Source organism: Nilaparvata lugens, chromosome 13 (genome assembly GCF_014356525.2).
Source record: "Nilaparvata lugens isolate BPH chromosome 13, ASM1435652v1, whole genome shotgun sequence".
Classification (NCBI taxonomy): Eukaryota; Metazoa; Arthropoda; class Insecta; order Hemiptera; family Delphacidae; genus Nilaparvata; species Nilaparvata lugens.
In genome coordinates, this window is record NC_052516.1 from 21,525,153 (window position 1) to 21,547,508 (window position 22,356).

At 35.1% G+C, this 22,356-nt stretch overlaps 1 protein-coding gene across 1 annotated transcript in view; it reads left to right on the plus strand.

Annotated features, from left to right (window-relative positions):
- Positions 1–22,356, plus strand: part of LOC111046922 (pumilio homolog 2) — a 608,126-nt gene that overhangs the window by 181,951 nt on the left and 403,819 nt on the right. The window contains exons 8-10 of the mRNA XM_039440391.1: positions 5,868–6,061; positions 7,624–7,761; positions 18,256–18,604. Of these exons, the coding sequence (XP_039296325.1) occupies positions 5,868–6,061; positions 7,624–7,761; positions 18,256–18,604 (681 nt within the window). The remainder of the gene's footprint in view (positions 1–5,867; positions 6,062–7,623; positions 7,762–18,255; positions 18,605–22,356) is intronic.

The following is a 22,356-nucleotide window of genomic DNA, read 5'->3' on the forward strand; positions in this document are numbered from 1 at the left end:
TGCTGTATTTCCATAACGTCTATAGTTTCAATCAGGTACTTGTGGATGAAAATATTGCGTGAGGTCTACTGTTCACAGAACTACTAGTTGAAAAAACTGTATTGATTCATTAAAATGATTGTGGGAGGACCTACCGGTACAGACCATTACTGTTCCACCCCGAATTTTGATTTTCATAATAGATCATTTTCCTCTTACCTTAATGGTAGTATTGAAGGAATTTGATAAATTTAAACTTTTCTACGAGTCACTTCGCTGATATTACAATCAATAACTAATACAGAGTGTTTCAAAAAGGACTCTACAACTTTGAAAGTTCATATAAATGTACACTCTGTATAGTTTTCAATAATTTATAGTGCAATAATGAGAAACGCAGGAAAATGTGGATGGAAACCGGAATTTTATTACATATCCTGTCTGCTTTAAACGTGACCTGTGTGCTTTTACCGATTAGTTGGGTTACGAAACGACGCCGCCTCTCTGGTTTCCATGACAACGCCTAACCGGCCTTCTGGCGCCAACTTCAAACCCTTCTCCGACATTACTCTACCCCCTCAAACTCCTCTTTTTCCATTCTTCCTCCTCATTTTCCTCTTCCACTACAATCTCTTCCTGCTATTCTTCTTGTTTTCAAACACTTTTCTCCTTCTCCTACCGTACCTGACCCGTATACTCTTCCTTCTCCTCCTCTTCCTCATCCTCCTCTTCTCCTTGTCCTTCCTTTACTTGCTCTTCTCCCCCTCCTCCTCCTCCTCCTCCTCATCCCCCCTTCTCTTCCTCCTCTTTCTACTCTTCTCCTTGTCCTCCCTTTACTTGCTCTTCTCCCCCCTCCTCCTCCTCCTCCTCCTTCTCTTCCTCCTCCTCATTCTCCTCTTCTCCTTTGTCCTTCTTTCACTTGCTCTTCTCCCCCTCCTCTTCCTCCTACAATATTGTACCTCTTCTTCACACTTCTCTCCTCTGTATCTCATCATCACCTCCTCCACCTCCTTCTCCTCCTACTCCTACTGCTCCTCCTCCTCCTCCTTCACCCCCTCCTCCTCCTCCTTCACCCCCTCCTCCTCCTTTTCATCCTCCTCTTCTCTTTGTCCTTCCTTTGTTCTTCTGCCCCCTCCTCCTCCTCCTACAATTGTACCTATTCTTCACACTTCTCCCCTCTGTACCTCATCATCATCTCCTCCTCCTACTGCTCCACCTCCTCCTCCTCCTCCTCTCACTCCTCCACCCCTTCCTCTTAAGTGTAACTGATGTGTCATCCAAGCGTGTTTCTTTGCCTGACTATGTCGTAACATGGGAAATTCCTTTTCCAACCCTTTTCATATTACGTTCACTGGGATTCTCAACTGATTCATATGAAGGGTAGTAGTCAAGAATTGTTTCTATTAGTCATGGAATGCAGGTTCAGGGGTTGTAATGCAAGGATTTTTTTGGAAAAGAATTGAAATTAGAATAGGTATCTCTTGTTACTGTACTAGGTTAGTAATAGCATAAAGTAAGGAAATTATTTAAAATAAATCATTACTACACAAATATATTATTGTAAATAAATCAATTCAAATTTAATTGTAAAGTAAATCATAACTTTGATTTAATCATAATTTGCTTTTTTTAAAATCATTATATTTGTTATTCAAATTCCAAGTTATAGTTTCCTTGTATATCATTCAACTAATTTGTTATTCTTCCCCTAATCTTATGACAAAGACAGTTTGAGTTTTTTACATTTATACAAGGCTTGACATTCTCATTCTCTTATTAGTGAGTAATTAATGCTTTATTTAAAGTAAGATTATTTCAATTATCTCTGGTTATAGTTACACTGTATTCATTAACTACAATTATATATTTGTGTAGATTAATGAGTGTGAAGCTCAGCATGCAAAGGATCTTACTATACCTGGCATTAAGTTTAGTAAAGAATCATTAATCGCGTACAAGCCTGGAACTTATATGGGCTTCACCATCAGCAAGAAAAAAAGTTTTACTTTGCTGGAAAAATCATTATTTTATGTAGCATGAATAGAAGACTATAATAGTTGATGAATAGAAGACTATAATCCTATAAATCCTAGGCCTTCCTTTCAACATTTTCAAGATTAATTACTATGTGAAAGAGGCTGATAGACTGACTATATTTTAGTACCGTACTCTACTATTCTATTTTTTATCTATAAATGTTTGTTTTTTGTGTTACTGGTATCTATAATAGTGTGCATCATAGTCATAGTTACTTTTGTCATCTTAATATAATGCATTGTTTAGAAATAAGAACTTGTATTGCTGGATTAAGTTATGTTTTTATTGACTGATTTTTTGTATGACAATTGTCCATGCTTTTCTTGTAATGGCCTATGACATGTAATATATAAATAAATAAATAAATAATATTTGATAAATTTTTAGTCGAATTATTAAGACTTATTTCAAACTTTTCAAGAACAATTCAAAACAAAACTATATTCTTTTCTCAGTGAAAACTATATTCTTTTCTCTTGTTAGAGTGAAAACAATTATGATCAGAATTTTGCAAATTTAATGAATTGTTAATGTTAAATGTTATTAGAGTTTTATTTTAAGATTGATATTTTATGTTATTCTGTTATTTATCTGTGACGTTTTTCATCTGTATTACATTGTTTTTGTTATACTTTTGTTGAAAATAAAATATTATTATCACTTAAATCTGACTCTGAGAATTCAAATATAGAAACCTTCCCAGAAAAGATGATGAATTCAATTCTGTTGAATGTTGGCAGCATTGTTCCTTATTGGAGTATGATAAATATTTCATCTTGTTCTCAAATATTTCATTCATTTATGTACAAAAGCCCAAAATTATAATCAAATCAATGTTTGGGAGATTAACAACTCGATAAATGATGTGCTCCATGCTCTTGGGAACTCTTTTTTCTGGTGACATTTTTCAAAAAGGATACTATCAAGCTCCGTAAATGGAACATATTTCTAGGAAAAAACTTGTTCATCGTTTTTATTTTTTGCGATATGAGTGCACAAAGTTGAAATCTTGGTGGGCGGGGGAAAGATCCGTTGTCGAATTGAGAGTATATAAATACATGCAATTTTGAAAATACATTTTTCAAGATATTGTCTGTCTCTATGTCTATCTCATGACATATTTGATGTCTCATAATATCAATTCCAGATGAATTTTGAAAAAATACGGTAACTCTAAATACTGTAAAATAAAAACTGTTATTTTTCCAAATTGCATAAATTTCACTAGAATTGATATTCTGATAATTCAAATATGACATGGGATAGACATAGAAAATGTACTTGGAATGTAATGTACTTTGAGAAAGTACCCTCAAACTTTCATGAATCTATTTCATCCAATTTCGGAATTGGATCTCCGATTGTATGGTAACTAATGTCACAGATGATATTAGGGGAGCTCCAATATTCACTTCAGGAGTTGTGAAAAGTACTGAAGTAAAAATCTGAACATCCAAATCACATTGTAATTCGATTAAACCTGAACTTTTGAAACAGGTTTTCCTAAAATGTACATTATACATTTTGCAGCTACATTTCAGTGGTGAGCTGGTGAGTGCTGTAAAGCTGTAAAACCCACGACTTGCCTGTCTACAACGAATAGAAGGGCAAAAAGTAGACGAGAAAAAGAAACAGAATAATGTTGAGTTTTGCTTTTATTGTCGGTTAAACTGGAAGAGTTGAATAGCTGGGCTTCTCTCATGGAATCATTGACCGCAGATTGTCGTTACCTACCAAGGTCAATTCTCTCTCTCAATCCTTTTCTCTCTCTTTCTCACTCGTTCTCTTTGATTTCCTCTCTCACTCATTCTTTCTCTCAATCCTTCTCTCACTCTTTCTCACTAATTTTCTCTCCCTCTAATCCACCTCTCTCTTCCTTGTTCATCATCTACTACAAAAGTCTTGAATTTATCGAATTATCTAATCCAATTTCCAATCATCCCACGTCTGATTAGATTTGTAATTACATTAGCCAAGTAGCTCCCCTATTAACTGATTAATTTCATTAATGTATTTCAAATCAATGTGCTAAACAGTTGGTTGCATTTGCTGATTAAATAGTCTACGCCTACAAATTGATTTGCAAATATATAGTATTTTTTTGTTTTGTGATTATTATTGACTAAATATGTATGGATTGATATTGAATTTTAATGATATTATAATTAAAATACAGTATTATGATGTATGTATGTATAGTTTGTTCCTGATTTTCCATAAATATTTTAAAAGATGATATTGATGACTTCGAATGCTCACTCTCATTTGGTAGAATTTTGGCAAACTGGGTACTATTTTCAAACAATGTTATCCAACCAATTTTTATATTTCCATTGTTAACATTATTCTATTTACTGTATTTTCCTATTATTTGAAGTCCTTCCAACATTTCCACAATGTTGATTTATGTCCATGTAATAAAAAAGTTGATATTGATATGACACTATTCAAATGCTCACTTCCATTCGGTAGAATTTTGGCAACCTTTGTACAATTTGTTATCAATATCCTCCTACCAATTTGTATATTTCTTTTGTTAAAATTATTCTATTTAATGTATTTTCGTATTACTTGAAGTTCTCCCACCATTTCCACAATTTTAATTTGTGTCCATGTTATCACAAAATATTACTATCGTATCTTGTTTTCCCATAAAAAGCGTTCATAGAGTACAATCTCGATTGTAATTACTGTATTAGATCATGACAAGATATACATATTAACAGATAGATACATAATAACAGATACAGTATATGTATTTCCTTGATGAATTCAATATTATAGTATTTTATAAATATAATGGATCATTATTAACAATTAATGTTTTATCAGATATAGTTACGGGGATGACTTGAATCACAGCTACGTACTACAGAAGGCGGTGGAGCACGAAACGTGGCAACTGTATTGTCCTTCCATTCCCACTGACATGAATCTCACTGTATCAGGTTTTATTCCTTCTCCCCATCTAATTTGGATTGTTTTCTGTAACTATGCACCAATCCAGGCAGTGATACATTTTACTTGATACTTTTCCCATTTATAATTTTGTCTGTAAAAGTACCTTCCATTTGATTTTGATTCTGTTGTATTCAAGTGCAACCTATCACGCAGTGGTCCTTCCAAGTCATTTTAATTATGTTGTTTTTAGTTGCACATGATCATAATGGTCCTTCTATGTATCTTGTATGTGACGAAAGTGTATCATATGGCATATTCTATATATTATATCTTGAAGTAACTTCACTTATATTGGCTACTTTATTAAAATTATAATAAAAACATGAAGTACCCTTTTATTTTAAAAAATTCAAAACTTTAAACGTTGTTTGAAATGCTTTAAAGTTTTAAAAATGTTTTAAATAAAAGGGTACTTCCTGTTTTTTATTTTGTTTTTATCAATTCTATATATCTTGTATCTATCTATGTATCTTGTATCTTCTGTGTATCTTCCCTGGTCCTTTCAATCGTATCTTCTATGTGATTTTGATTTTGTTGTTTCCAAATGCAACCTACCGTACAGTGGTATTTTCAAGTGATTTTGATTCTGTTGTATTCAATTGCAACCTACCACACAGTAGTTCTTCCAAGTGATTCTTATCATGTTGTTTCTAAATGCAACCTACCACACAGTAATCCTTCCATGTGATTCTTCCAAAGCTATTTTGATTCTGTTGTATTCAGGTGAAACCTACCACACAGTGATCCTTGCAAGTAATTTTAATTCTGTTGTATTCAATCGCAACCTACTACACAGTGAACCTTGCAAGTGATTTTGATTCTGTTGTATCCAATTGCAACCTACCACACAGTGTTCCAAGTGATTTTAATTTTGTTGTATTTTATTGCAGCTGACCACGCAGTGTCGCAGCCGATCATGGTGCAGCGCCGGTCTGGGAGCTTCCCTGGCAGCGGAGAAGCCGGCAACATTCTCTCGCCTCGCTCGTCAGAGACCGGCGGTCTGGGAGTCAAGATGGTCGAATACGTGCTGGGTCCCTCACCCACCAGCAAGGACCTCGAGCCTAGAATGCGCTCGCTCATGGTTGTTAGTACTCCAAATCAACAAAAAAAAATTATTAGAATTGTTGTGTCTTGTCATAATTAAATCTCAATTTTGAACTACAGTTAACCCTTTCTCCAAGTGTCTGGGTTGTATCCGTACTTGAACAAATGCCTGTGCGTGGGATGTGCTATAGAGAGGTCCACGTTATAATGGACCTACTTGGACATACGTTACTTGGCCGTGAATGTCTCTTGCAGGGCTCGCATGGAATTCTAGTCTCAGCTAACTCTTCGACTAGAAACATCATGCTCAGCCCTGCAAATGGCCACTTTCCATCCTTGTGAAGTAAATGGCTCTCAAGAAATTTTAGTCTCAGCTAACTCTTCGACTAGAAACATCATGCTCGGCCCTGCAAACGGCCACTTCCCGTCCTTGTGACGTAAATAGCTATATTATAAAAACTTTTGGTTTGAAGTCAAGGAATAGCACAAGGTACTACTAACTTGAAATTTCGCATATAGATACTTTATACACTGAGGATAGTTAAAGGCCTATTTTAAATTCTTTAAGATTTCAGTAGTTCAAGTTTTCAGTTTGTCAAGTTTTCTATTTGACCCTTGCGGAGCACGGGTTACCTGCTAGTAAAGAATAAGTAAATCATTTTTTTGTTAAATAGTTTTGGTAAGTTATCAATAATATTTTCTACTGTTTAAGATACTAAAATAAACTAAGATCTTGAATAAACAGAGATCTTGAGCTTAATAATATGCACTCGTTCTTAGTTGTTAGCCAAACCAACAGAAAATGTTTGATCAACGTTTATGGTATGTCATGAATAATTTTTAGTTGATACTGGTAATCTATTTATTTATTTATTCATTCATTCATAGACAATAGATACAATCCAGGTAAAAACAACAGGCATTCGCCCAAAACTGCTCTAAATCTTTGAATATTTTTGTTAGAGATTCCAAGACTTGGAAGAAACAAAGATTAAAAAGCTCTCGTTCATGATGAGATAGTTATAAATTATCAATTTTATTGGATTGTTGATGTAAATTGAGATTTTATACGAATTTCCAATAGAATCACACAAATTATTAAGAATTTATTGTAACTGTAATGAACGTGATCTATCAAATACTTCTATTAAATAATAAAATAACTGAAGATTGTAAACTAAATTTATCAGATGTGAAATGCATATTAGCTGAACAATCTTCAAGACTTTTTAATATCCAACACAATACAATCTTCAAATAATATCCAATACTATTCCCTCAAATAGCTAAAACTAGAGGGATTAAAATATGTGTAAACTGTATTTATTGAAAATGTGTTTTGAGATAAATAAATTGAAATTGAAAAAAAAATTGAAATTAATACTAACACAACTATACTAATCATCAATATCAAAATACTAAGTATCAATACTAATGCAATTGAATGTTCTATGTTTGAATATATTGAATCGGCAAATATACTTGAAAGGAAAGGATTCTATGCTATCTATTCTATTTTCGAGATGATTATTATTTGAAATGTTTTAAGTCAATTTTGAGTTGATTAATTATTTGTTGATTAACATATTGAATTGTTTGCAGACATCTTCAGACCAAGAAGGAAAGAAAGACAAAGAGAAGGCCCCCTCCTCTCCCCTATGACGGCACAAAGAAGGAACTCGAAAACGGAGTCACTCAGAACGGAGTACAAAACGGACTCGACGATGACAAAGCTTTCAAGTGAGTACTTACATCCAATAAGGAGGTATAGTTATTATTAAACAAAAATCCAAATTAAATGCTGTAAATCTAGCTTTTTACCCTGTTGTCAATATCTGCAGTAGCAGAAGTTTTCGGGGTGACAGCATTTAATTTGGATTTTTGTTTTATAATAATTATTCATTAGCATTTTAATAAATGCAATATTCCAGTTATTCCCATCTGTATTCAGGTATAGTATTTATTGATGTCAAATTTCAGTTACTTTTATTTCCATATACTGAATAGTTATTATTATCAAACGAAAATCCAAAGTTAAATGCTTTAAACCACCCCGAAGACTTCTGATGCTGCAAGTATTGACAGCAGTTCACAATTCAGAGCTGTAAGAGAGTAGTAAATATATCATAGACTATCTCCTGTTTCTCTATGATAGAGCTTTGATTAATGATTTGACTAATGACAAACAATTATGGCAAACCAATGCTTATCAGGTAGTAGCTTTAAAACATGAATGTCAATATATATGTCGTCCACTTAGCTGATTTAGGACATACTATTGTGCTTTCAAATTATGTAAGTGATTAAGTAAGCGGAAAGTCCATGTTTATTCATATATTTATTTACAGTATTTATTTAGACACAAAATATTCAATGATTGGGATAAACCAAGGCCTTTTCCATAATATAAACTTTCTTTAAAATTTGGTCATCATATTGAGGAATTCGCTGTACTTATTTACGTTTTATTCTGGGTTGCTGCTCTACTTACCAGTCAATTGCAATCATTATTAGGAAGATGGAAATTGTTGTGTAATTGCATTTGTTCGAATGCAAGGAATAAATAATTATTATCAAACGAGAATCCAAAATTGAATGCTATAAACCACCCCGAAGACGTCTGCCACTGCAAATATTGACATTAGAATAATCAGCTAGAAGGCAATCTGATGAGAGCTACTATCCAAAAAATATTTGCCAGCCCGGGAATCGAACCCGGTATCACATAATTGCCAATCATTTGTGTGTTCATCGTTACACCCTTCGATTCCCGTGCTGGCAAATAGTTTTTGGATAGTAGCACTCACCGAATTTCCTTCCAGCTGTTTAATCTGTTGTCAATATTTGCAGATTTAGCATAAGTCTTCGGGGTGGTTTACAGCACTTTTTATTTTGGATTTTTGTTCAATAATAATCATTTATGTCTTGCTTTTGAACGAATGCAATGTATCATAGTTTTCAATCTTCCTTATAATGATTAGAATTGAATAGTAAATAGAGCAGCAAACTAAGAATGAAACGTAAATAAGTACAGCGGATTCCTCAATTAATTATTGATGACCGAATTTGAAAGAAAATTTATATTATTAAAAAGGCCTTGCTTTCTCCCAATCATTGTATGTTTTGTGTTTAAATAAATACTGTAGTTAAATAGATGAAGAAACATGGACTTATCACATACTTATTTACTCTTATTTACTCTGAAAAAAAAACACAATATATCCCACATTGTCTAAGTAGACGACGTGTCTAGAGTGGGGCTCACATTTAAAAGTTAGCACCTGATAAACCTTGGTTGTTTGCCTTCCTTGTCTGTCAGTAGTCAAATCATTAAGTCTAAAAATGAACTTTCTACTAGTGATATTTTTTCATAGTTTTTCGATTTGTATATCATCAAGCTATCAAAATGAAAACGTTTTCCCAGGAAAACATTTTTTTTCGATCATTACTTTTTGAGATATGAGCGCTCAAAGTTCAAATTTTTGGCACAGAACATTTCAAATTCAGTAATAGATAAATCCATGAGATTCAGTGGATATATTATTCTTCATGGTATTGATGATTGAATTAAACAAAAATTTTCTAAAAATATCAATTTTTGATGAAGTTATCCAATTCACCAAAAATAACTTTTTCGAGTTATTTTTGGTCATTTTTAGTAAATTGAATAACTTTCTCAAAAATCGATATTTTCTAATCATTTTTGTTTTATTCAATCAACAGTACCATGAATAATTTCTCCTCTGAATCTCAGGGATTTATCTCTTACCGAATTTGAAATGTTCTGTCCCAAAAATTTGAACTTTGAGCGCTCATATCTCAAAAAGTAATGATCGAAAAAAATGTTTACCTGGGAAAACGTTTTCATTTTGATAGCTTGATGATATACAAATCGAAAACCTATGAAAAATATCACTAGTAGAAAGTTCATTTTTAGACTTAATGATTTGACTACTGACAGACAAGGAAGGCAAACAACCAAGGTTTATCAGGTGCTAACTTTTTAGCCTTTGCTCAGCCCTTAATCGAAGCTCTCTATCTTAGAGAAAAGATAGCAGCTTATTCCATCTTTTCTCTATGGCTCTAACCTCTTCTAGCCCTGAATTGTTGCCAAATCGGTTGTATGCTATAAAGAAATATGATGAACTAACAAAATGTTCAATCTAAATTTATTTAAAAAATGTATTATGAAATTATTGAGAAAAATATTTTATTTTATTATGATATTGTCAAATAATGTATTTTGAGATATAAATGGTCGTAACGACTAGAAAAAAACAAGTAATATTAGATCATAATAGCGGGATAGTTTGAATCTCAGACTTTGGAAGGTGGTGAAAACTGGAGAGAGTGACTTTCTATAATTTCAATTGACTTTATAACGTGAAACTCACTATAGCAACTTTGCAATCCATCCTAAAGTGTATGTGTACGTGTCCCCAGTCACTTAAAGTTAAATCAGAAAATAATTTGTTCAATAATATCAAGAGGTGGCCTAATGGAGCAAAACTTTGTGACTTCTCCCATCGCCTCTTATAGTCTGTCCAAACTGCCATGAGCCCTGAAAGATTGAGCCGACCCTCGCTCCCTCACGCGCAGGCACACACGGCCGGCCTACCTGCGCCATTGATATACTATGTATACTACGTAGTATACAGGTAGGCAGACCGTCCCTTCACTCACACATACAAAAGGAGACTGCGCTTGTGTGTGTGAGTAGTAGGAGGGTCGGCCTAATCCTTCAGAGCTCATGCTTGTTTGGACAGAGTATAATATTGGAGAATTCATATCAGATGTTGTAGCTTTACGCACAGTTGACACTTTGACAACTGTTAACACTGTTAACTGGTAACTGTTGACACTGTTAATTATTTAACTATTAACTGTGTTGACACATTACAATGATTCAAACTGTGAGGGTCGTATTAAGTGTTTTTTAGGCGTTTTCAGACTGCGTTTTTAGAGTCGGCAGGGCAGGAAGCTCTCCGATTGGCAGATTGGGTTGTCTCACGAGAAAACGCTTCTAGTGCAATAGTTTTAGTGGTCTGGCCCCAAGCGCTTCTTGGGGTTGAAACATGTTGGAGCGACGAAGGTAGCTTCAGAATTGAGAGTTTTGAATGTATTCATATAATAGCGCACATGATAGGTCTCCTCCAGAATGCACAATCATCTATTTACATGCATTTAATGCAGCACTCTTAAGCTTGAACTTACCTTCACTGCTCCATCATGATTCCAACCCTTATAAAATCATCACATTTTTGACTGACTATAGTTGTCATTATAAAGAGTGAGTCATATGGGTACCCTTCAATAAATTGGAGACTGTTATATATAACTGTTAAGTTATTGGTCGAATACACCACTTTTTGACGTACAACTGAATTTCAACCCCTTTCAAGGGGTTGACTTAGGTGTTGTAACTCTATACTAATATTTCAAATGTAAACACCCATTGTGTCGTACATAATTTTAAATGCCTTCTTAAAAACAAGAAAGATAGCATCAATAAAAATTTTCTATGATATATCTATCCAAAATGGCGGCTGATTGAAGTTTTAATTTTCAAAGAAATAATTGGATACAAGCCATTTCGGATACAAGTAACATAGAACATTTTTATTGATGTCATATTCCTTGTTCTAAAGAAGCCTTTGAAATGATGTACCACACAATGGGTGTTTACATTAAAAATATTTGAGTTACAGCCCCTCATTTCTTCAAAAACTGAAACTTCGATCAGCCGCCATTTTGGATACAAGTGTCATAGAACATGTTTATTGATTCCATCTATCTTGTTTCAAAAAGGCCTTCAAAATGATGTGCCACACAATGTTTGCCACCCACTCATGAGGGGTCGAAATTCAGTTGTACATTAAAAGGTGGAGTACTCGACCAATAACTTATCCTGAAAGTCACAGTATTATATCTACAACAGTCTCCAACATATTGAGGGGCTTCCATGAACCCCTAGAAGTCATAGACTCACTTTGTATATTATGTAGTCTGTGTACCTAAAGCTGCGTACAGATATACGCGCCTCCAACCCGCTCCACGCACGCTCCGCCCTCGTTCCGCCATCGCTCCGCCACCACTCTGCACTAGCACCGATCATGAACGTTACGGGAGATGTTAGCTCTTCTCGCGTTCCACTCTTGCTTCCCTGTCGATCATCAATCGCTCTGCTCGAGTGACGTTCGGTTGCGGAGCAGAGCGAAAGTCTGTACGCACCTTAACGAAATACATTTATGATTTATTTGTGTAATAAACTTGAGAATTTTTTGTGAGTATGATATGTGATCTGTTGGTTGATGTTAAGCCCCCTCCGTGATATATTTTTTTTGGAATTAGCACATTCAATTAGAAACACGCGGTACATACATTCACCGGCATGATGTAGTCTCTGTAATTCAAGACATTGTAGGTCTGAATCACAAAGCACTTTGCCATACTTGTTCAATTCTGATGCGTTCAACGATATTGATTAAGATTGACTTATGCAAGATCATAAAGAAATACGAATTCCCAATTTTCATAATACCACGGGTGGTCTGAACAATAAGCAAAATATAAGATACTTTCTCGAATTCTCTTTTCAAAACAATCTTATTATTCTACTTAATTCTCCCATTGGTATTCACATAGTTATTGGCGTTTAATTTGTAAAATATTATTTTCCTACAGATACCCTGAAAAGTGACCATTTGTGCACTGATTGCAGGCTGCAAAGAATCACTTTTCCGCACTAGTGCGCAAAGTGAGTACTTTGCGTACTCCAGATTTGCAGCATGACAACGCAAAATAGTTAGTAGGTTATATGGAGCACCAGTGCAGCAAAATCAAAATTAAGTTGGTAACAGTGACTGCTGTGGCTGCTATAGTGAGCAGAGGTGCAACGAAGCACAACGCGCTAATTATTAAGTAGATATTATAACCAAGGACAACGACAGCACAGTGCCACCACAGCACACACCACACAGCTGCCCCCCCGCCATTCAAACACACATACATTATTCAGGCAATTTTACCCATAATTACCCACTTTTCATATTCAATGGTAACTGTAGGAAAAATTTAATGTGAAATACGTGCGCAAAGTTCGTTTGCTGCACTCATGAAACCATTCCGCCCTCGCCTACGGCTCGGGCGTAAACGTTTCTTTCGATGCAGCAAACTGTCACTTTGCGCACTAGTTGCACAAATAACTATTTCCAAGCTGATTTCCTCTTTATCTGACGATAATCTTACCATTCGATCTCAGTTTCTGGATGAGGGAACAAGAGTAAGTCGTTAGACTAGGACAAAGACCTTAATTGCTACACAGGCACAGACTTTAATATCATATAACTTTATGCATGTAATTGGTGTTTCTAAATGAATGACTCGATTCCAGGTAATTTTCAGGGGAAAAAACTCAACATTAAGAGATCCCACACTCAATTAAAATTTATCACATTCTTGATTACTCACAAAATACTCAAGTTTATGAAAATGCTTCATATTGTTCAATAGGCTCTGTATTGGGTATACTATCGACATTCAAGTATTATATCGGTTAGTGTCCCAAATAGGATGGTTGATTATTAAATTGCACTTTAATGTATTTCAATAACCATTATTTTTACATTTTTAATTTAGTTAAATTTGTTCATCCAAGAAAACGTCACTATTAGCAGAAGTGGTACTATAATGAGCTGCGATGAGTCCACCTCAAGGGTGTCAGGTGAGCGGCGATAATGCCACCTAAGGGGTGTCAGTTCCGCTTTATTGGAAATTGAATACATGGAAACTGGAGTCAATTATGGAATTAGTACGAGAGAGACTGTACCAAAATCAGTTCTCAAAAATAGTTCTCACTATTCCCACAAGAACAGTTAAATGTACTAGAACAGTTTGAAATATATAAGCACACCAAACAACAGCCAAATAATATTCTAAATGACCAAATCAACTTTTCCTCCCACACCCTGTTTGACAAACTCATTTAAGTCCTCCTCCATTCACCGCCAAAACTCCCCTGCACCCCCACTCTGACCAAATTCCATCCTCATAACCTTAATTAGTTTCTGTTTGGCTTGAAAATGTGCAATACCAGCACGAAACGGACGTCGCCACATCAAAGAATGTGAGTGTTTTTTCACTTTTAAAATTTTATTAAATACGATAGTATTAAATTGATACTGAAGCTACAGATACTAGCTTTCTGTCTATTTTACTTCAATTGAGTAATCCAAATACTGTAGAATGCTTGTATTTGATCATGAAAAGAACATGGATGGCAGAACTTGGAACGCGTGACTGCTCTTTGTGTGCTCACAGCCTGATCTCTAATGAAACTTGTGGACTGATGCTGGTACAGGCTCTACGGTTTTTATGATATGACTATCTTATAAGGCCCGCCGCGAAGTAGACCCACGCTAATCCACGAAAAGCAACCCACGCCGTGGCATGTTTTGTAAACCATTGCTAGGCTTCTCCAGACATCTGTGTAATACATGCAATGAATAATCCACTTGCCAGCTAATTGATTAAGAATAAATCTATAGCAATGGTTTACAGAACATCACACGGCGTGGGTTGCTTTTCGTGGATTAGCGTGGTTCTACTTTGCTGCGGGCCTAAGGGTAGGTAACCGTAGTAAGGGTAACCATAAGGGCAGAGAGAGACACATGAGGCGTTTTTTCAGACGAGTCGGCACTGCACAACAGGACAGAAAGCTCTCCGATTGGTTGATTCTCGATAATACACACCCAACCAGCTGAATGGCTGATTGGGTATGCGATCGAGAATCCGCCAATCGGAGAAATTTCTGTCCTGTCGAGCTGTGCCGACTCGTCTGGAAAAAACGCCTCATGTGTATTGGCCCTAAAGGCGGATTCCCACTCATCAGAGTCTGTGGCCGATACAGTGAACAAACAATTCTTATGAGTTCTAATGGGAGGGTTCTCAGCGAGTATGAATAGTCCCATTAAAACGTATGGGAATAGTATTCTCACTGTACCGGACACGTCCACTGATACTGAATCCGTCTTATGCGATGTGTGACTGCATATTTAATACTGCAGGGTCAGTAGAAAGTAGTAAATCTGCTGGGCGTCCTTATACAGTGGTGGTCCATCCAGAAATCGTATAATAGAGATTGTACCAGCATTAGTTCCCGCTTTCTGAGCTCTGTTAAGTGACGTGATACAGCTTTGAGCCTTGGTCGTATCTCATTGAAGCTCTGTTGATCATGACAGTTCCCCATATTTGTCTCCTCCACTAATATTTCAAACAAACATCGAACTTTGATAATTTAACAAATTAAGAATAGTTGAAAATGAAAGCTATGTTGGAAATTTTATTTAGTTTATAGTCATTTAAAACCGACCATCCTTTTTGCGATATTCCTTTATATAGAAACAAAATGGTGTTTATGGTCCCTACATACGTTTTAATATTGAAGCACTGTTTTGTTATTCTAATACCGACATGCAGTCATTTATTTGATGCAATAAACGATTTGTTTACTCACAGACTGAAGTATCTTCGGAATTCGTGAACTCATTTTTAAAAGTGGTGAAGATCGTTTGGACGGATGTGTTGAAAATGAGTTCATGAAACTTGAAAACAACGCTCCAGTCTGTCAGTAAACAAATCGTTCATTGCACCAAATAAATTACTATGCCGGTGTGTGATTGAAAAATTGTCTGTTAACACATCTCAGTTCGGAATGGATCAAGAAACAATCATCTTTTGATATTCAGTAACAGAATATCAATCAAACAATCATTTATTCATCTATACAATTATTACAGTTATCTATAATAGATATCATAATCTGAAAGAGAAAAGCTAAGCTTAGCTTGTTTTATTCCTCATTAAAATTTCAATATCACATGAAGTAGCTTCAGTGGTAGTTGATTCCTTGAAACACACCTTGGGATGAATTGAAAATTTGCACTTGCAACTTTGAAAAGCTTTTTCAAAGCAAATCTCAGATCTAGAAAATTCCTTCATTAGTCTGATATAGGTTATGTAGGCTAAGTTTGATGAAATATTGGACATTCGTGTCGTTCATTTCAAGTGACTATTGAGCTTGTGATTTGTTGATGTTCGTCTATTTAATTGATTGGAGGCACAAATCATACAAATTCCTCTTAAAACTCTAGTCAATTAATTTGATTCAATTACTTATTGAGACAGGGAGTTGCATATGCATACTTAACTGGCAGATGTGAATCCATGAACTGAGATTTTCAGTTCGATGAACCGGTGTTTGAAGGGTAGACTCATGATATCTATTGTGAGATTCAGTTTTAACTGTTGGCATTCACAAATTTTGTCATAAATCAAATCAATGCTTCTCTTTCAAATCAATTCTGACGGTTCAAAGTGAATCTCACTATAGTCTCTCGATTTGCAGTCTTCACACTTAGCAACTTCTCGCTTACACGACTGCAGGAATGTCCTCCGATTGGTTAATTCTCACCAACAGCTGATTCTTGGCCAATTGGAGGACATTCTTGGTGTCTTGTCGGCGAGAAATCTGCTAAGTGTGGAAATGACCATTGAGTTGAGTGACAGAAATGAATGCCAGCCAAGGAGTTCCAAAGATTACATGTTTTCTCATGATAAGTTTGTGAATCAAGACAAGAAGTACTCGTGAATACGTCTTGCTCTTCACCAGCTTGAAATGAAGTCTGTGGTGTGTGTGAGTTTTATAAATAATAGATTGATTGATTATTTGCCTTTATTAGGGCGGAGTTAGGACTCCAGGTCCTCTCTGCCACACAACCCTTTACAAAATAAAAAAAAAATATACATAAGAATACAAACATAATAGATAACATTATTATGTAATAAGATTACATAAGATTAATAGAAAGAAATGATAATCTTAATCAAAATACAATCACATATGTAATAAAAGAGAATCTTTAACTTAATTCATAAATGCAATGGAAAACAATATTTCAAAACCACTTTTGATAAATCCTATGAGAAAATAGATACCGTATTAGATAATATTAATAGATAGATAGATGATTGAAAGATAGTTGAGGATTCAGGTACTTTTGTAGATTCCATTCCATAGGGGGGGTAACATGTCTCATAGGCAACCTGAGAAACGTCTCTGAGACAAAAATCGCGCAACTTATGTCTCCTAGTGTCTACTATAATCTGAATAAAAAAAAGTTTAAACTTGGACAAAATATCCGAGTTACCGAATAGTACGAAATTCCAATCCTTCCATGCAAGTCTATAGAACTGGATATATCCCCCCACACACAGTATTGGTATCCTTGTGGTTTTCTTCAGTAGTGGTATTCTTGTAATATTAATATGATTAAACTTTATTATAAAATGCATTTCGAAAAATAAAAAGTGATTTGATTCAAAATGACATACAGTCGATGCAGAGTTGTCAATTTGAATATGATTTTTATTATTCATGTGAGCTTGCATGAAAAGATAGAAATTTTGCACTATTTGGCAACAGGGATTTAAGTTCAAGTCTGAACTTGTTCTATTCAGGGTATAGGCTTTACATACACCTCTAAGCTGAAACTGGAAACTGAACATCTGTTAATCTTTACAGCCTGAATTTATTATTCAATTCTTTAGTAACAACACTATCTAAACAATAGTCACACCTCATACATTACTATAACATTAAAACATGCTTATAATTTGTCAACAGTGTTGAGTGAGATGTAGTGATATTTATTCATATTGAAAAATCCCGGCCCGGGCAAGATATTTTTACACTCCCGTGTTCCGGATGAACACGTTAAGTTGTCGGTCCCGGCTGCTTTAAAGGCAGTAGTTAGGTCATGTTAGAGGCCCCGAAATTGATCAGTTCCGATCTGACACCAGACCGGAGCCAGCCAGGTCACTCGATATTATTATATTGAATGCATATAATATTTATTCACATATATCATGCATTTATTTGGAGAAATACACAAACATGTATCAAAACATACAGTGACAACACTGAAGAGAACACCATTGATATAATGTTAGTACATGTTTGTGTTTTACTCTTGAAATATTCCTAATATTTGAATTCATCTTTGTGTTAATGTATAAAAACAATGTTTTGATGAATAATAAAACACAATTTAATTTCAGACCAAATTTGAAAACCTACTTGTATTCTTTATTAACCTTAGGCTACATAGAAAAAGTTTTATATTTCTGTTGATAAATTCGTAATTTATTTTCTAAATGAATGTTTGTTGTGTTTAGTCGTACTCCAGGCAGCCGCCAACCGTCACCCTCGGACGAGGATCTGACTAAGAACGGTGTGGGTCACCCAGTGGTAGTACTCGACCACCACTACGCGACACCGCCCCAGGGTGCCGGGGGGGCCGAGGGTGCTGCCGCCCCCTTTGAGGCGGCACCCCTGCACCACCATCATCAGCAGCATCACCACCACCCCCACCTGGACCCGAATGCCGCCTTCGACGCCTATCACCACCATCATGTGGCGGCAGCCGCGCCGCCCCCGCATCAACAGGCCAATGCCGCCTCTGCCGTATCTGCTGCCGCCCCCGCCAGCGACTCCATGCCGCCGCAGCAGTCCTTCGATGTTCAGGTAGGCCGCTTACCTATTCGTTTCTAATTCAAATGTTATTTACTCCAAGCAAAAGTTAACAAAATCACAAAGCTCAGCCAGATGAAAATAATGAGCTAATAATATTACTTATTCCTCAGCTCTACAGGTCGTTAAAACCCTTGGCCTCCCTCACAAAGTCTCTCCATCTCTCCTGATCCTCCGCCTGCCTTTTCCAGTTGCTAACTCCAAGCGTTCTCTAATCCTGCTTCACATCACATAGATACATATATGAAAGTGCTTTATTGAAAAAAAAATTACAAGAAGTAATAAATGAAATATTGTATACACTATACGGCTTGGTCTAAGACCGCCAAGTATAATTCAAGAGTTATTTTTACTCCAACAAAAAAATTATAAGCAAGAGATAACAAAATCACAAAGCTCAACGAGATCAAAATAATGAGCTAATATGTTACTACTTACTCCTCAGCTCTACAGATCGTTACAACCGTTGGCCTCCCTCACAAAGCCTCTCCATCTCTCTCGATCCTTTTCCTGCTTTTTTCAGTTGCGAACTCTAAGCGTTCTCAAATCCTGCTCCACATTAGATAGATATGTGCTTTATTGAAAAAAATACATTTTTTTACAAGAAGTATTACATGAAATATTATATACAGTGTACGGCTTGGTCTAAGACCATCAGCCAGAAATTACGAATAACTAAAATAAATGAACACCCATTCTTCAAATCAAAAATTTGAACCACATTATCTGTCAATCTATCCCTTGGCCTTTCTTTTCTTCTTCTATTGTAAATTCTTTCCCTCCATGTAGTACATTTGGCAATCCTTTCATCACCCATTCTCACCAAGTGCTCCATCCATCTTATCCTGGCAGCTTTAATAAATCGGAAGATGTCTTCACTCCCCAGGAAGCGCTCGATTTTGCTTTTTTTTCTCCTTTTACAAATTCCATTTTCGCAAAGACCCAATAATATTAGTAAGTAATTTAGAATATTCCAACAACAAAATTACAAAGCTCAGCGAGATGGAAAATAATAAACTTATAATAGCCTATTAGTGAGTAATAATTTAGGATATTCCGACACTTCGAGCCGAACCCTCAAATTCCAAACCCTCAACTATACGAGAGTGATGCTAACGGCTCGAAATTTATATAAAAACTGGCACCATGCGAATCCCGCGCAACAATAATATAAGGGAAGCCACTCCTTCGAACAAGTTTAGCTAGCTCCTATTAATTACAAATCTATATAGCGGGGTCTTTCAAACGCAAATCGCGTCAACAGCCACTCTCTCAACACTCGATGCATACGCACTAAACCATCTAGTGTTCACCAAGAGTAAGACTGCAATTCCTATTCAGAGACTACTTGCTTCAGTCTATTCATGATAGAAGCTATAAGCTCTTGACATCAAGATTTTCAAATTTCAAAAAGTAGAGTTGACAACACATGAACTGAAGGAAAAAAGTAGAGTTGGCAGATAAACTGAAGGACGTTTTTCTTGGTCCTGGTGTTTCCCAAGAGTAAGATTGCAATTCTAATTCAGAGAAACTTCCTTCAGTTCATAAATTTTCCTCCAGTCTATCTGTCAACCATACATTTTGAAATTTGAAAATCTCGACGTCATGAGCTTATAGCTCACCATACTCGTTGCATACCCAGTAAACCACCTACTGTTCTCCAAGAGTAAGACTGAAAATCTCATTCAGAGAAACTTGCTTCAGTTTATTCATTGTATATGCCATCTGGAATACAGATAGTCTGCATCATCCCACCTTAGAGAATCACTGTGGGGAAAAGGTGTCTCTTCTCCCCATAAGGTTATGCACAAGGCTTCCTTCCGGCCTTGAAGGTCTCCACCTTCACCTGTGACCCTACCCAACGCTCCCCGACACCTCTCCCATCGACAGTTCAAGTAGTACTACAGAAACTTGACAGGAATCTGTTATTCTCAACAGAATCTTAGCAGGAAGAAATTTGAAATAAAGGTTCAAAATTTAGTTCCCACTTCTAAATATGGTACATTCTATCCTTGTATGCTTATTGTATGTTATGGTTATAGCAATACCTTCTATTACTTAAGTAATAGTGGGTATTGGTTATAGGCCTTATAGCATCCAACAACAGCAAAAAAAATGATGAAATAATTTTATCGAAATAATAACTGGTCTGTATAAGCAATGTCCCAAGCGCTTTATTACATTTTAACAGTCACAAAAATCCTTCCATAGCATAGTTCAAAAATCGAATAAATGGAAAATAAATTAATGAGATGAATTGTTTATCACATTCATTATAATATAGTATAGCATTTACTATACGAACTGATTCGATATAAATTGACGAAGAGTATCATTCGATCTGAGCAGATTCATCTCAATTTTTAAAGACATTTGTAAATACGTATTTGTGAAGAGTATGACCTATCTTTCTCATTCAAATCATACACAATAATTATTTGTACACACCGGTAGTCTTTACTACAGTAGCTCTATAATCACAGTATGGCCATTGACTGTCACGTGGTACAAATCCGCCATTATGATTCCAAACAAACTTTATAGTCCTATCTTATTGCATTGGAAATTTGGAACTTATCACTTCTTTTACCGATTTGGGAACATATTTTGAACTTCCGATGAGTTATAATTCATATAGACCAATAAAGTTAATTTAAATAACACTAATAAAGCTTAAAACTGTCAAAAGCGGACAAACATCAATTGGTTATAAGATATAATTACTGTAGTCTTTACTATGATGAGGTTTTTGTTGTAATGCGTGTTGCCTATACAGCTCCTTCCTACATTAAGAAATTGAAATTATTCAGAATATTAATAGGAGGTTTATTATTACACCGTATTGCGGCCTATGGCCTATGTTTTGACATCTGTCAATAAAGCTATCGATTTTCTAAAACTAGTTTCCAACTTGTCTTTATCAAGTAAATTGATAATTTTACCAGATATACATTGTAGGACACTTATAAAATCTGATGAACCTTTAATGTATATGGTGAGATTCCTATTAAGTTAATAGTTAAGATAAAGATAAAAATTGTAAGTTTAATATAAATTGCTTATTAAAATAAATAAAATTCATTTCTTCTATAATGAAATTTTTTAATATTAATTTAGTTATAGAATTTCGAGATTCTGATATTCAGAATTTATTTGGTATGAATAGTAAAATTAATATTAGAGAAATTCAGTTCATAATCTTTGAATCTATAGGTCCATTAGATTTAAAAAGTGTTTTTAGAAACCCAGTCAAATTTTTGTTCATTTCACCACCAGTTTGTATTCAACACTACCTTTCCAATTAGTAAAGTTGTTTACTTGAAAGTATAGAGATGTCTGATGCCTATAGCCTATTTTTCCTGAATCGATATTAATAGAATATTCTATTATATAATGTTATACAATAACTTGTATTGTGTTTTTTTTTTTTTTGAGGAAATAAACAGTGACTGAGTTTGAAATAAGTCTAGGTCCATTTTATTATACTGGAACAGAAACATAGTTTTCAACATAATATGTATAATGGAACATACTTTATAGAAGATAGTATTATAACATCATACACATAGCCCATTATAACATTGTAAAACAGGCTTAGCCCAAAACTGATATTCTCCTAAATATTATAAACAGTAGCAGCCATAAAAGATGGTTACATTCGACGATGAAAAATTGAAGTCCAATTTTCTAAATGTATTATAAATCGCCTCTTAATACCAATCTAAGTATGTAGAACATATTATCAC